The sequence below is a fragment of the Salmo salar genome, chromosome 27 (assembly GCF_965601325.2).
Source record: "Salmo salar chromosome 27, fSalSal1, whole genome shotgun sequence".
NCBI classification, from domain to species: domain Eukaryota; kingdom Metazoa; phylum Chordata; class Actinopteri; order Salmoniformes; family Salmonidae; genus Salmo; species Salmo salar.
In genome coordinates, this window is record NC_138317.1 from 36,567,501 (window position 1) to 36,582,500 (window position 15,000).

A 15,000-nucleotide genomic window follows, 5' to 3' on the forward strand; every position below is an offset into this window, starting at 1 on the left:
GGCTGGGGTAGTGTAGATATAATTAATCTGGCTGGGGTAGTGTAGATATAATTAGATAGGATTAAACTGGCTGGGGTAGTGTAGATAGGATTAAACTGGCTGGGGTAGTGTAGATATAATTAATCTGGCTGGGGTAGTGTAGATATCATTAAACTGGCTGGGGTAGTGTAGATATGATTAAACTGGCTGGGGTAGTGTAGATATGATTAATCTTGCTGGGGTAGTGTAGATATGATTAATCTGGCTGGGATAGTGTAGATAGGATTAAACTGGCTGGGGTAGTGTAGATATGATTAATCTGGCTGGGGTAGTGTAGATAGGATTAAACTGGCTGGGGTAGTGTAGATAGGATTAAACTGGCTGGGGTAGTGTAGATATAATTAAACTGGCTGGGGTAGTGTAGATATGATTCATCTGGCTGGGGTAGTGTAGATATGATTAAACTGGCTGGGGTAGTGTAGATATGATTAATCTGGCTGGGGTAGTGTAGATATGATTAAACTGGCTGGGGTAGTGTAGATATGATTCATCTGGCTGGGGTAGTGTAGATATAATTAATCTGGCTGGGGTAGTGTAGATATGATTAAACTGGCTGGGGTAGTGTAGATATGATTAATCTGGCTGGGGTAGTGTAGATATGATTAATCTGGCTGGGGTAGTGTAGATATAATTAATCTGGCTGGGGTAGTGTAGATATAATTAATCTGGCTGGGGTAGTGTAGATATAATTAATCTGGCTGGGGTAGTGTAGATATGATTAAACTGGCTGGGGTAGTGTAGATATAATTAATCTGGCTGGGGTAGTGTAGATATGATTAATCTGGCTGGGGTAGTGTAGATATAATTAATCTGGCTGGGGTAGTGTAGATATAATTAATCTGGCTGGGGTAGTGTAGATATGATTAATCTGGCTGGGGTAGTGTAGATATGATTAATCTGGCTGGGGTAGTGTAGATAGGATTAATCTGGCTGGGGTAGTGTAGATAGGATTAATCTGGCTGGGGTAGTGTAGATATAATTAAACTGGCTGGGGTAGTGTAGATATAATTAATCTGGCTGGGGTAGTGTAGATATAATTAATCTGGCTGGGGTAGTGTAGATATGATTAATCTGGCTGGGGTAGTGTAGATATAATTAATCTGGCTGGGGTAGTGTAGATAGGATTAATCTGGCTGGGGTAGTGTAGATATGATTAATCTGGCTGGGGTAGTGTAGATAGGATTAATCTGGCATGGGTAGTGTAGATAGGATTAATCTGGCTGGGGTAGTGTAGGTATGATTAATCTGGCTTGGGTCATTGTGATCGCTACATAAAGCCAGCTAGCCACAGATGTCAGCTGTGTGTGTGTTAGTCTTTGTGTGACTGAATGCATACTGTACGTTGCATGTGGACCCTTTTGGAGAGACACTGCTATTTTAGGCCAGCTAATGAGACCAAGGTGCAGTGATCAGTGCCTGTGGCAATTTGACCGCCCCCTCCCCCCTTAGTCAGGTATTGCTCGTTCACGTTGCTCGTTCCATGGGTAAGTGAACGCTGCTCGTTCCATGGGTAAGTGAATGCTCGTACCACTGATTTTCCCAAGCATCTTTGACCGGTGTTTTGGCTTACTGCCCCGCATACTGCTTGTATCCACAGCACTAACTAGTTAGTGATCTCGCGCTCGTTTAGTAAAGTGCAGCCAGGATCCTTCTCTGTTTATCGTACTGGTGCATGTGTGATCAAGTCTGTGTGGCTTATGTGTGTTTGCCATTTCACTGGCGGGGCTTGTTTTTGGCCAGCGGGTTGTGCTCATTTTAGCTCACAACAAGCAGCATGGCCAATATTAGACAGAAAAACGCTGCAAATCTCAATGCGGAAGAGGAATGGACGTATCAGGCACTACACTTCATGAACTACCGGTTTAACAAAGAGTTCTATAAACGTCTAATAGATCAGCAGGAAAATTACTTTGAAGTCCTTCCTGTAACTCTTTATGGATTCTACCAACAAAAGGATTGATGATCTGTTTAAGGATGTAATGAAATTTAAACACAGTTTGTACACAGCGTAGGACACAGCGTAGGACACAGCGTAGGATCTAAAGGGTGTGAATGTCACCAGCCAGACCGTATTCAAAACCATGTCTGAGGGTTTCACAATTTTCCTAACACTTGACAAGCACTCTTCCCAAAGGAGACTACCTCGAAAAACCAATCGAGGCGCAATAACAATTTAATTGATGGAATTGAGGATGTAAAGACTGAAACTCGGCATGACACAGAAGTCAAGGTCAAGAAACTCCTGGCAGATCATCACAAATTGGAGATGGAGAGGGCCAGATCAACTCACACTGGATCCTAAACTCATGGAGATGGAGAGGGCCAGATCATCACAAACTGGATCCTAAACTCATGGAGATGGAGAGGGCCAGATCAACTCACACTGGATCCTAAACTCATGGAGATGGAGAGGGCCAGATCATCACAAACTGGATCCTAAACTCATGGAGATGGAGAGGGCCAGATCAACTCACACTGGATCCTAAACTCACAGAGATGGAGAAGGCCAGATCAACTCACACTGGATCCTAAACTCACAGAGATGGAGAAGGCCAGATCAACTCACACTGGATCCTAAACTCATGGAGATGGAGAAGGCCAGATCAACTCACACTGGATCCTAAACTCATGGAGATGGAGAAGGCCAGATCAACTCACACTGGATCCTAAACTCATGGAGATGGAGAGGGACCAGATCAACTCACACTGGATCCTAAACTCATGGAGATGGAGAAGGCCAGATCAACTCACACTGGATCCTAAGCTCATGGAGATGGAGAGGGTGCATAGCAATGGCAATTTCTTCCCCAATGTATGGCCCAGATCTATAGTGGTGAAACTGCTGAGGTTCAAAGACAAGGAGGAGATTCTCAGGAGTGCCTGAAGGGAACCAAAATCTTCATCAATTTAGACTTCTCTGAAAAGGTAAACATCAAAAGAAAGGAACTGCTGCCATGACTAATTGAAGAACAGAAGAAAAGTAACATCGCATACCTGAAGTATGATCAGCTGGTCGTTCACCCCGCCTCTTGTAGGCCTATGGCAAATGACTCCTCTATAGTCAACTGACACACACACACACACACACACACACACACACACACACACACACACACACACACACACACACACACACCACACACACACACACACACACACACACACACATTCTACTTTGTTCATGTGTTTCACCTAACCTCGTGACCTAAAACACACTGTTCTTATAGTCTTCAGTGGTGTTATGTGGACTATGTCAATGTGGCTTCCATAGGAAGTGCACCCCATTGATCAAACGAACACCTGTGTGTGGTTGTATTGGACATTTGAGGCATGCATTTCTGTTTCCTTTCCACTCTCTGGATGATTCCCACTGTGTATCTCTCTTAGTTGGGCAGGATATCAATCCTGATAACATGGTCTTTAACCCATTAGATATTAATGAAGCCAAGGATATCAACCCTGACAACATGGTCTTTAACCCATTAGATATTAATGAAGCCAAGGATATCAACCCTGATAACATGGTCTTTAACCCGTTAGATATTAATGAAGCCAAGGATATCAACCCTGACAACATGGTCTTTAACCCATTAGATATTAATGAAGCCAAGGATATCAATCCTGATAACATGGTCTTTAACCCATTAGATATTAATGAAGCCAAGGATATCAACCCTGATAACATGGTCTTTAACCCGTTAGATATTAATGAAGCCAAGGATATCAACCCTGATAACATGGTCTTTAACCCATTAGATATTAATGAAGCCAAGGATATCAACCCTGACAACATGGTCTTTAACCCGTTAGATATTAATGAAGCCAAGGATATCAATCCTGATAACATGGTCTTTAACCCGTTAGATATTAATGAAGCCAAGGATATCAACCCTGATAACATGGTCTTTAACCCATTAGATATTAATGAAGCCAAGGATATCAACCCTGATAACATGGTCTTTAACCCATTAGATATTAATGAAGCCAAGGATATCAACCCTGATAACATGGTCTTTAACCCATTAGATATTAATGAAGCCAAGGATATCAACCCTGATAACATGGTCTTTAACCCGTTAGATATTAATGAAGCCAAGGATATCAACCCTGATAACATGGTCTTTAACCCATTAGATATTAATGAAGCCAAGGATATCAATCCTGATAACATGGTCTTTAACCCATTAGATATTAATGAAGCCAAGGATATCAATCCTGATAACATGGTCTTTAACCCGTTAGATATTAATGAAGCCAAGGATATCAACCCTGATAACATGGTCTTTAACCCATTAGATATTAATGAAGCCAAGGATATCAACTCTGATAACATGGTCTTTAACCCATTAGATATTAATGAAGCCAACAATAAATATAATGATTGTGTTGATCCAGATTCAAATTTCCTGAAATGTACCGGAGATAAGTCTATCACTTGTGATTACTATAATGTTAAACTACTATGCAGGTTGTTATATTGCTTATCTTATTCCAAGACAAGCTAATTTTCTACCTTTAATTTGAACATTTGCAGTCTTCCTAAAAATCTAGCTGCAATTCCTAATCTATATCAATGACTTAGCTGCTGTGTCTTCTACTGTAACTCCCGTTCTCATAGCTGCTGTGTCTTCTACTGTAACTCCCGTTCTCTTAGCTGCTGTGTCTTCTACTGTAACTCCCATTCTCTTAGCTGCTGTGTCTTCTACTGTAACTCCCATTGTCTTAGCTGCTGTGTCTTCTACTGTAACTCCCGTTCTCTTAGCTGCTGTGTCTTCTACTGTAACTCCCGTTCTCTTAGCTGCTGTGTCTTCTACCTCCCATTCTCTTAGCTGCTGTGTCTTCTACTGTAACTCCCATTGTCTTAGCTGCTGTGTCTTCTACTGTAACTCCCGTTCTCTTAGTTGCTGTGTCTTCTACTGTAACTCCCATTCTCTTAGCTGCTGTGTCTTCTACTGTAACTCCCGTTCTCTTAGCTGCTGTGTCTGCTACTGTAACTCCCATTCTCTTAGCTGCTGTGTCTTCTACTGTAACTCCCATTGTCTTAGCTGCTGTGTCTTCTACTGTAACTCCCGTTCTCTTAGTTGCTGTGTCTTCTACTGTAACTCCCATTCTCTTAGCTGCTGTGTCTTCTACTGTAACTCCCGTTCTCTTAGCTGCTGTGTCTTCTACTGTAACTCCCATTGTCTTAGCTGCTGTGTCTTCTACTGTAACTCCCGTTCTCTTAGCTGCTGTGTCTTCTACTGTAACTCCCATTCTCTTAGCTGCTGTGTCTTCTACTGTAACTCCCGTTCTCTTAGTTGCTGTGTCTTCTACCTCCATTCTCTTAGCTGCTGTGTCTTCTACTGTAACTCCCGTTCTCTTAGTTGCTGTGTCTTCTACTGTAACTCCCATTCTCTTAGCTGCTGTGTCTTCTACTGTAACTCCCATTCTCTTAGCTGCTGTGTCTTCTACTGTAACTCCCATTCTCTTAGCTGCTGTGTCTTCTACCTCCATTCTCTTAGCTGCTGTGTCTTCTACTGTAACTCCCATTCTCTTAGCTGCTGTGTCTTCTACTGTAACTCCCATTCTCTTAGCTGCTGTGTCTTCTACCTCCATTCTCTTAGCTGCTGTGTCTTCTACTGTAACTCCCATTCTCTTAGCTGCTGTGTCTTCTACTGTAACTCCCATTCTCTTAGCTGCTGTGTCTTCTACCTCCATTCTCTTAGCTGCTGTGTCTTCTACTGTAACTCCCATTCTCTTAGCTGCTGTGTCTTCTACTGTAACTCCCGTTCTCTTAGCTGCTGTGTCTTCTACTGTAACTCCCATTCTCTTAGCTGCTGTGTCTTCTACTGTAACTCCCATTCTCTTAGCTGCTGTGTCTTCTACTGTAACTCCCATTCTCTTAGCTGCTGTGTCTTCTACTGTAACTCCCATTGTCTTAGCTGCTGTGTCTTCTACTGTAACTCCCGTTCTCTTAGCTGCTGTGTCTTCTACCTCCATTCTCTTAGCTGCTGTGTCTTCTACTGTAACTCCCATTCTCTTAGCTGCTGTCTCTTCTACTGTAACTCCCATTCTCTTAGCTGCTGTGTCTTCTACTGTAACTCCCGTTCTCTTAGCTGCTGTGTCTTCTACTGTAACTCCCGTTCTCTTAGCTGCTGTGTCTTCTACTGTAACTCCCGTTCTCTTAGCTGCTGTGTCTTCTACTGTAACTCCCGTTCTCTTAGCTGCTGTGTCTTCTACTGTAACTCCCGTTCTCTTAGCTGCTGTGTCTTCTACTGTAACTCCCGTTCTCTTAGCTGCTGTGTCTTCTACTGTAACTCCCATTCTCTTAGCTGCTGTGTCTTCTACTGTAACTCCCGTTCTCATAGCTGCTGTGTCTTCTACTGTAACTCCCGTTCTCTTAGCTGCTGTGTCTGCTACTGTAACTCCCGTTCTCTTAGCTGCTGTGTCTTCTACTGTAACTCCCATTCTCTTAGCTGCTGTGTCTTCTACTGTAACTCCCATTCTCTTAGCTGCTGTGTCTTCTACTGTAACTCCCATTGTCTTAGCTGCTGTGTCTTCTACCTCCATTCTCTTAGCTGCTGTGTCTTCTACTCTAACTCCCGTTCTCTTAGCTGCTGTGTCTTCTACTGTAACTCCCATTCTCTTAGCTGCTGTGTCTTCTACTGTAACTCCCATTCTCTTAGCTGCTGTGTCTTCTACCTCCCATTCTCTTAGCTGATGATACCAATTAGATTTTATCACATAAGAATTTTGATTCACTGGTTGATGAATTCATCTCAGGCATGGCCAAATTTTCTGAATGGTTCCAAATAAATAAATAATCTTTAAATGTTAAATGTAACTTTATTGCATTCACTAGTAAGAATAATAAATATTGTATAAAACAAAAGAGCCAGAATCTCAATTGGTGGGAATGAAATTGAACAAGTCATGTCCACTAGATTCCTCTGAGATCTAATTGATGAAATCCTATCCTGGAAAGATCATATTCAATTTGTCTGCAGCAAAGTGATGAAATCTGGTATCATCAGAAAAGTTAGTCGTTTGGTTCATCAGGCTTGCTTCTCAACTCTATACTATAGCTTAATTGACCCATATCTAATTTTTACTGTAATATTGTCTGGGCCAATACGTATGCTTCCTACCTACACAAATAACTCATCACAAAATACATTTGCAAGACTAGCAACCTCCGCTAATTACCTGTCTCCATCTGCAACTTTGTTTAAGAAACTCAATATCTTGTCTATTTAAGACATTAATTTTTGCCAATGATGCACTTTCATCTACAAATACTCATATCTCCCAGTCAGTTTACCTAAACCCTTCAATGGATTCTTCCAGGTTAATTCTGAAGTCCATCTATATAACACAAGACACTGTGATAACCTTTACCCTGCCCACTGCCATGCCTCACATAGTCAATTCTCTATCAGATACAGAGGTACCATACTCTGGAATTCTTATCTTCACATTGCCAAAACATCCCTCAATAACTTCAAGTGAAGACTGGAGATCAGCCTGATGAACCAAACTACTCAGTAATCTCCTCCATGAAGACTGAGGGTCAGCCTGATGAACCAAACTACTCAGTAATCTCCTCCATGAAGACTGGGGGTCAGCCTGATGAACCAAACTACTCAGTAATCTCCTCCATGAAGACTGGGGGTCAGCCTGATGAACCAAACTACTCAGTAATCTCCTCCATGAAGACTGAGGGTCAGCCTGATGAACCAAACTACTCAGTAATCTCCTCCATGAAGACTGGGGGTCAGCCTGATGAACCAAACTACTCAGTAATCTCCTCCATGAAGACTGGGGGTCAGCCTGATGAACCAAACTACTCAGTAATCTCCTCCATGAAGACTGGGGGTCAGCCTGATGAACCAAACTACTCAGTAATCTCCTCCATGAAGACTGGGGGTCAGCCTGATGAACCAAACTACTCAGTAATCTCCTCCATGAAGACTGGGGGTCAGCCTGATGAACCAAACTACTCAGTAATCTCCTCCATGAAGACTGGGGGTCAGCCTGATGAACCAAACTACTCAGTAATCTCCTCCATGAAGACTGAGGGTCAGCCTGATGAACCAAACTACTCAGTAATCTCCTCCATGAAGACTGGGGGTCAGCCTGATGAACCAAACTACTCAGTAATCTCCTCCATGAAGACTGGGGGTCAGCCTGATGAACCAAACTACTCAGTAATCTCCTCCATATAGCCTAATTATTGCACACATGCGCACACACACATTTAGACAAAACAAATACTATTCGTTTTTTTCGTGATTACATATACATTAATTTATACTTTTAGAATTAGTAGGTTTGGGTATCTGTTTTAACAAACCTTTTTTATTTCGGTACTTACAGTATATAAATAAATAAATAAATCCGCTTGGGCTTCCAACCACACCTGCACGTCTTTTTTATTTTATATCATTTATCTGTGTTGTTGTTTATCACTTGGTTTCTTTGGTGCGAATAAATGAAACTTTAAGTATAATATTAGATTTTCTGCACCCCACCCCCCCAGTGTAAACCACCTTTCTCTCTGTGACCAGCTGAATGTGTGTGAATGGTCTGTCCTGCGATGCCTCACCACAGGGGCATGTTCGGTCCTCCTGTTCCCTGGATGTAGACCATCATCTAATGCCTGTTAATAACATGGACAAACAGAACACACTGGCCAGCAGGAATGTAGCAGAGATTACATCTAGTGCCCCATATTGCTCACACACACACACACACACGCGTCCCCAAACACACACACACACGCCCACCCTGGCCCCTAGGGAGAGAGAGCGGCTCAGCTTAGTGTGTGTTGATTTGATACTGGCCAGGCATCTGACAGCCCAGCCCTGTGTGTCTGTGTGTACCCTGTCTGAAGTAACAGGCCAGACCCCAGCTCAGACCGGGAGATGAACTGATTAAAAAGAGCAGTTTCAGTCAGTACTGCAGTGCACACTGTCTGTGACTTACTGTTGACTAGCGCCTTTGGCTCTGTGGACGCCAGGATGAAAAAATAAAAGCAGTGCACTTAAAGCTAGTGCCCCTGCTGTTTTCGTAACGTAGCCAGTGCTGTGGTGCAATGCCCACCGTCCGTTCTCAAATGGACTGCACTGCTGCCAATCCTTGTATCCATTACAGTCCTTTTAAATGTATTAAGAAAACATCTTTTAACTCTGCAGCTCTCTTTAAAGCTCACATGCTAAACCTTGTATCTGTGGCCTTTCATTGGAGGCCAAATCCAGTAGAAGTCTCCTGTTTTCCATCGACCGGTGCTTAGTCACTATGTGGGTGCACTCTCACTTCTACAGGGGAGGTTATTTTGGGCTTTTCCAGCCACATAGAGGGAACAGTGCTGCTGACACAAGCTGAATGCACATGTAGTATATTCCCCCAACAGCTCCACACTAGTTGAAGTATATTCACCCAACAGCTCCACACTAGTTGAAGTATATTCCCCCAACAGCTCCACACTAGTTGTAGTATATTCCCCCAACAGCTCCACACTAGTTGTAGTATATTCCCCCAACAGCTCCACACTAGTTGAAGTATATTCACCCAACAGCTCCACACTAGTTGAAGTATATTTCACCCAACAGCTCCACACTAGTTGTAGTATATTCCCCCAACAGCTCCACACTAGTTGAAGTATATTCACCCAACAGCTCCACACTAGTTGAAGTATATTCCCCCACAGCTCCACACTAGTTGAAGTATATTCCCCCAACAGCTCCACACTAGTTGTAGTATATTCCCCCAACAGCTCCACACTAGTTGAAGAATATTCCCCCAACAGCTCCACACTAGTTGTAGTATATTCCCCCAACAGCTCCACACTAGTTGAAGTATATTCACCCAACAGCTCCACACTAGTTGAAGTATATTCCCCCAACAGCTCCACACTAGTTGAAGTATATTCCCCCAACAGCTCCACACTAGTTGAAGTATATTCCCCCAACAGCTCCACACTAGTTGAAGTATATTCCCCCAACAGCTCCACACTAGTTGAAGTATATTCCCCCAACAGCTCCACACTAGTTGGAGTATATTCCCCCAACAGCTCCACACTAGTTGGAGTATATTCCCCCAACAGCTCCACACTAGTTGAAGTATATTCCCCCAACAGCTCCACACTAGTTGGAGTATATTCCCCCAACAGCTCCACACTAGTTGGAGTATATTCCCCCAACAGCTCCACACTAGTTGGAGTATATTCCCCCAACAGCTCCACACTAGTTGGAGTATATTCCCCCAACAGCTCCACACTAGTTGGAGTATATTCCCCCAACAGCTCCACACTAGTTGGAGTATATCCCCCAACAGCTCCACACTAGTTGAAGTATATTCCCCCAACAGCTCCACACTAGTTGGAGTATATTCCCCCAACAGCTCCACACTAGTTGGAGTATATTCCCCCAACAGCTCCACACTAGTTGGAGTATATTCCCCCAACAGCTCCACACTAGTTGGAGTATATTCCCCCAACAGCTCCACACTAGTTGGAGTATATCCCCCAACAGCTCCACACTAGTTGGAGTATATTCCCCCAACAGCTCCACACTAGTTGGAGTATATTCCCCCAACAGCTCCACACTAGTTGGAGTATATTCCCCCAACAGCTCCACACTAGTTGGAGTATATTCCCCCAACAGCTCCACACTAGTTGGAGTATATCCCCCAACAGCTCCACACTAGTTGAAGTATATTCCCCCAACAGCTCCACACTAGTTGGAGTATATCCCCCAACAGCTCCACACTAGTTGAAGTACAGTACCAGTCAAACGTTTGGACCTACTCATTCAAGGGTTTTTCTTTATTTTTACTATTTTCTATATTGTAGAATAACAGGTTTGCCTTGTTAAAAGTTAAATTGTGGTATTTATTTCCTTCTTAATGCGTTTGTTGTGACGAGGTAGGGTTGGTATACAGAAAATAGCCCTATTTGGTAAAAGACCAAGACCATATTATGGCAAGAACAGCTCAAATAATCAAAGAGAAACAACAGTCCATCATTTTTTAAAGATATGAAGGTCAGTCAATCTGTAAAATTTCCAGAACTTTTAAAGTTTCTTCAAGTGCAGTCGCAAAAACCATCAAGCGCTATGATGAAACTGGCTCTCATGAGGACCGCAACAGGAAATTAAGACCCAGAGTTTCCTCTGCTGCAGAGGATAGGTTCATTAGAGTTACCAGCCTTAGAAATTGCAGCCCAAATAAATGCTTCACAGAGTTCAAGTAACAGACACATCTCAACATCAACTGTTCAGAGTAGACTGCGTGAATCAGTCCTTCATGGTCGAATTGGTGCAGAGAAACCACTACTAAAGGACACCAATAAGAAGAAGAGACTTGCTTGGGCCAAGAAACATGAGCGATGGACATTAGACCGGTGTAAATGTGTCCTTTGGTCTGATGAGTCCAAATTTGAGGTTTTTGGTTCCAACCGCCATGTCTTTGTGAGAAGTATGATCTCCGCATGTGTGGTTCCCACCGTGAAGCATGGAGGAGGAGGTGTGGGGGTGCTTTGCTGGTGACACTGTCATGATTTATTTAGAATTCAAGGCACCCTTAACCAGCATGGCTACCACAGCATTCTGCAGTGATATGCCATCCCATCTGGTTTGCGCTTAGTGGGACTATCATTTGTTTTTCAACAGGACAATGACCCAAAACAAACCTCCAGGCTGTGTAAGGGCTATTTGACCAAGAAGGAGAGTGATGGTGCTGCATCAGATGACCTGGCCTCCACAATCACCCGACTTCAGCCCAATTGAGATGGTTTTGGATGAGTTGGACTGCAGGGTGAAGGAAAAACAGCCAACAAGTGCTCAGCATATGTGGGAACTCCTTCAAGACAGTTAGAAAAGCATTCCTCGTGAAGCTGATTGACAGAATGCCAAGAGTGTGCAAAGCTGTCATCAAGGCAAAGGGTGGCTACTTTGAAGAATTTTGATTTGTTTAACACTTCTGATTCCATATGTGTTATTTCATAGTTTTGATGTTTCACTATTATTCTACAATGTAGAAAATAGTAAATAATAAATAAAAACCTGAGTAGGTGTGTCCAAACTTTTGACTGGTACTGCAGCTCCACACTAGTTGTCAGCCTGCATTCTATTAGGAACCTAGATGTGACTGACCACCACAATAGCATGTCTCATTGCTCTTATGATAATAGGATTCCAGATGCATTCACCCTTCCAGATGTACCACTGATATTATAGTGAGCTGTGGTGTGTCAAGTAATTATGTTATTATAATGAGTAATGTGGTGTGTCAAGTAATTATGTTATTATAGTGAGATGTGGTGTGTCAATTAATAGTTTTCTGTGGAGTTCTCTGCTCCTTTTCAGTATGTGAAGTGTGAGGAAAGACTGTTACACTTTGTCACACCTTGCTGCATTGTGCAATATGAACCTTTTTCACACCTTCAACTTGCTGATACATTTTTCACCGTGCCGCATAATTCTATCATAATTCATTCATAAAGAAATTATTATTAGAGGCTCAGTCAAGGTTGTTGAGAGAAAATGTTGACTCCCCATGCTTTATATTTCAGGGATGATGTGTGATGTTTCTACTGTGTTATCACCCAGTGTGTAACCATAGAATGAATATGAGTAGAACTGGGATTCCAAGTCAAGTCAACGATGCCATAATGGTTGAACTGGTGGCCATTTTGAGTTTCCCCATATGATTATAGCAAGAATTCTAATTCTACGGTTGTTTTTTCTCTCTATCTCTCTCTCTCTCCACTTACAGAATATGACAGACACCTAGCGCACAGCAAAGGCATGGCGACAGCATACCTGGACCCCAACCTCAACCACACCCTGGCTGGGGGGGCCAAGTCGCGCCTCAGCGCGGGCATAGGCACGGCCACCGAGCGAGCCCCTGGGGCTCCAGACAGGGTCCTGAAGGTCTTCCATCACTTCGAGAGCAACAGCGAGCACAGCACATGGGCCAGTAACATCCGCCATGGGGACGCCACCGATGTCAGGGTAAGACAGACGGCAAATGTCTCAACAGGGGTCACACACCCACTCAGTTGAAGTAGATGTTGTCACTAATCACAGGTCTGGGATCTGATTATCACACACGATGGAACAGCATCTGACCCTGCATCAGAACTAGAGCCAATCAGTGTAGACCCAGCTTTAACCTGCAACTCATTTTACATTTACATTTGACATTTTAGTCATTTAGCAGACGCTCTTATCCAGAGCGATTTACAGGAGCAATTAGGGTGCCTTCCTCAAGGGCACATTGACAGATTTTTCACTTAGTCAGCTTGGAGATTCGAACCAGCGACTTTTCGGTTACTGCTGCCATGTAATGGATAATGGACCTATATATTTTTTGAGTAATATAATCTCTGAGAGGTAACAATCACCTAAATTAAAGCTAGACAGTCAGGGAGAATTTTAAATTCCAAAAACAATGAATTTAGCAGTATTGATTTTGTTACGTTAAAGCAAAAGAACACAGCATTAGCCATGGTAAAAATGTGTAGAATTACAGGAAATTAGCTTTTAAATGGAAACAATTTCTCTCAGGTCCATGGAGAAATTTGTAGAGTTGCAGAAAAGTGGCTTAAATATTCAGAAATGTCTCTACACTGCCAAGATGGGGGGTTTGTACAATTTCTATATTATTATTTTTTACATTGCTCCCCTAATGAAAAGGCCTGAGTTAAACATAACACTGTCTTTTTTTCTTTTTTTTTAATGAAATTATAAAATTATAATAAAATGTCATCAAACTTTTTCACAATTTGAGCTTTTTATCCATTTCGGTAATGAGAATGCTCAGTGAGGTAAAGGGGATGTTTAAGGATAAGAACCTCATTCTGAAGGCATAAAAGGGAATATATTAATTTAGCATTTAATACATTTACTACTCCTCTAGGTATTTTTAGGATTTATGGACAAACTACAGCAACATATTTAGTTTCATTCAAATCAATTATGTTTTTCTAAAGAAAAATTGTATGAAAATAATTTAATCTGGATGCATTTCTTTAATTAAAATTTGGGGTGAAAATATACAAAATACAGGTGCAAATGTACAAATGATTTAAAATAAGACACTATACATCCTCAGAATGATAGTTGATTTTTGCAGGTGCATCATGGTTTTATAACTCAATTTGCTACATAAATGTTTAAAACTGCTTTCATGAGAATCACCCAGCTGCTGCTGCTGTACAGAGACTATTGATTAGTGTTGCACATCAGAGCAGTGATGCAGCAGCTTGTTGGTTTGTCAATAGCTGTATGTTAGTAAAAGTTCAGAGCACAATCCCTAGTTGCTTTTCATATTGGAAAACCGTACTGTGATCGTTGTGTGGTTACGCTGCAACTGTCTAACTGCACTCCGACTCTATCTGCACATGTTCGCTAAGGCAGAGGTCTGTGTGTGTCTTCATCAGTACATGTTGCAGATTCTCTTTTAACTGACGTTGCAGTGCCTTAGCTCGGTGATCTTTAGTGGCAGTCAACCTAGGTCTCACATAAGGCGCACCTGAGGCCTCAAAGTTGGCTAATTACACAATACCATTCACACAGCTCATATACAGTAGGGCACACAATTAAACATGTGTGAACTATGACCCTCTGGGACCAGCATTGTCTTTCCTCAGGTAGAGTCTTGAAAACCCTAGCCTGATCCCAGATCTGTTTGTGCTGTCTTTATTTTAGCTCCTACGTTCATTGTCACGCATGCCAAAGGGGTTGGCAAGACAGCACAACCAGATCTACAACCAGGCTATGCAAACACAAAATACATTTGAAAGAAATGTGGGTACATTTTCCCTGCCCTCACTGACACAGACAGTGGTCTCAGGTGTGTGGTGATGTGAAACTGGAAATTGATTCCTGGCACCTAACATAAACCCATAGATCTCTTATTTCCTAGAGAAAGAAAACTATTGAAACAAGGGAATAACTGCCGAATTACACCCAATTCCTT

At 42.4% G+C, this 15,000-nt stretch overlaps 1 protein-coding gene across 1 annotated transcript in view; it reads left to right on the forward strand.

The window, feature by feature from the left end:
- LOC145850261 (focal adhesion kinase 1-like) overlaps positions 1 to 15,000 on the forward strand; it is a 36,689-nt gene that overhangs the window by 2,049 nt on the left and 19,640 nt on the right. Inside the window, exon 2 of the mRNA XM_082970238.1 lies at positions 12,793 to 13,031. Within this exon, the coding sequence (XP_082826364.1) occupies positions 12,793 to 13,031 (239 nt within the window). The remainder of the gene's footprint in view (positions 1 to 12,792; positions 13,032 to 15,000) is intronic.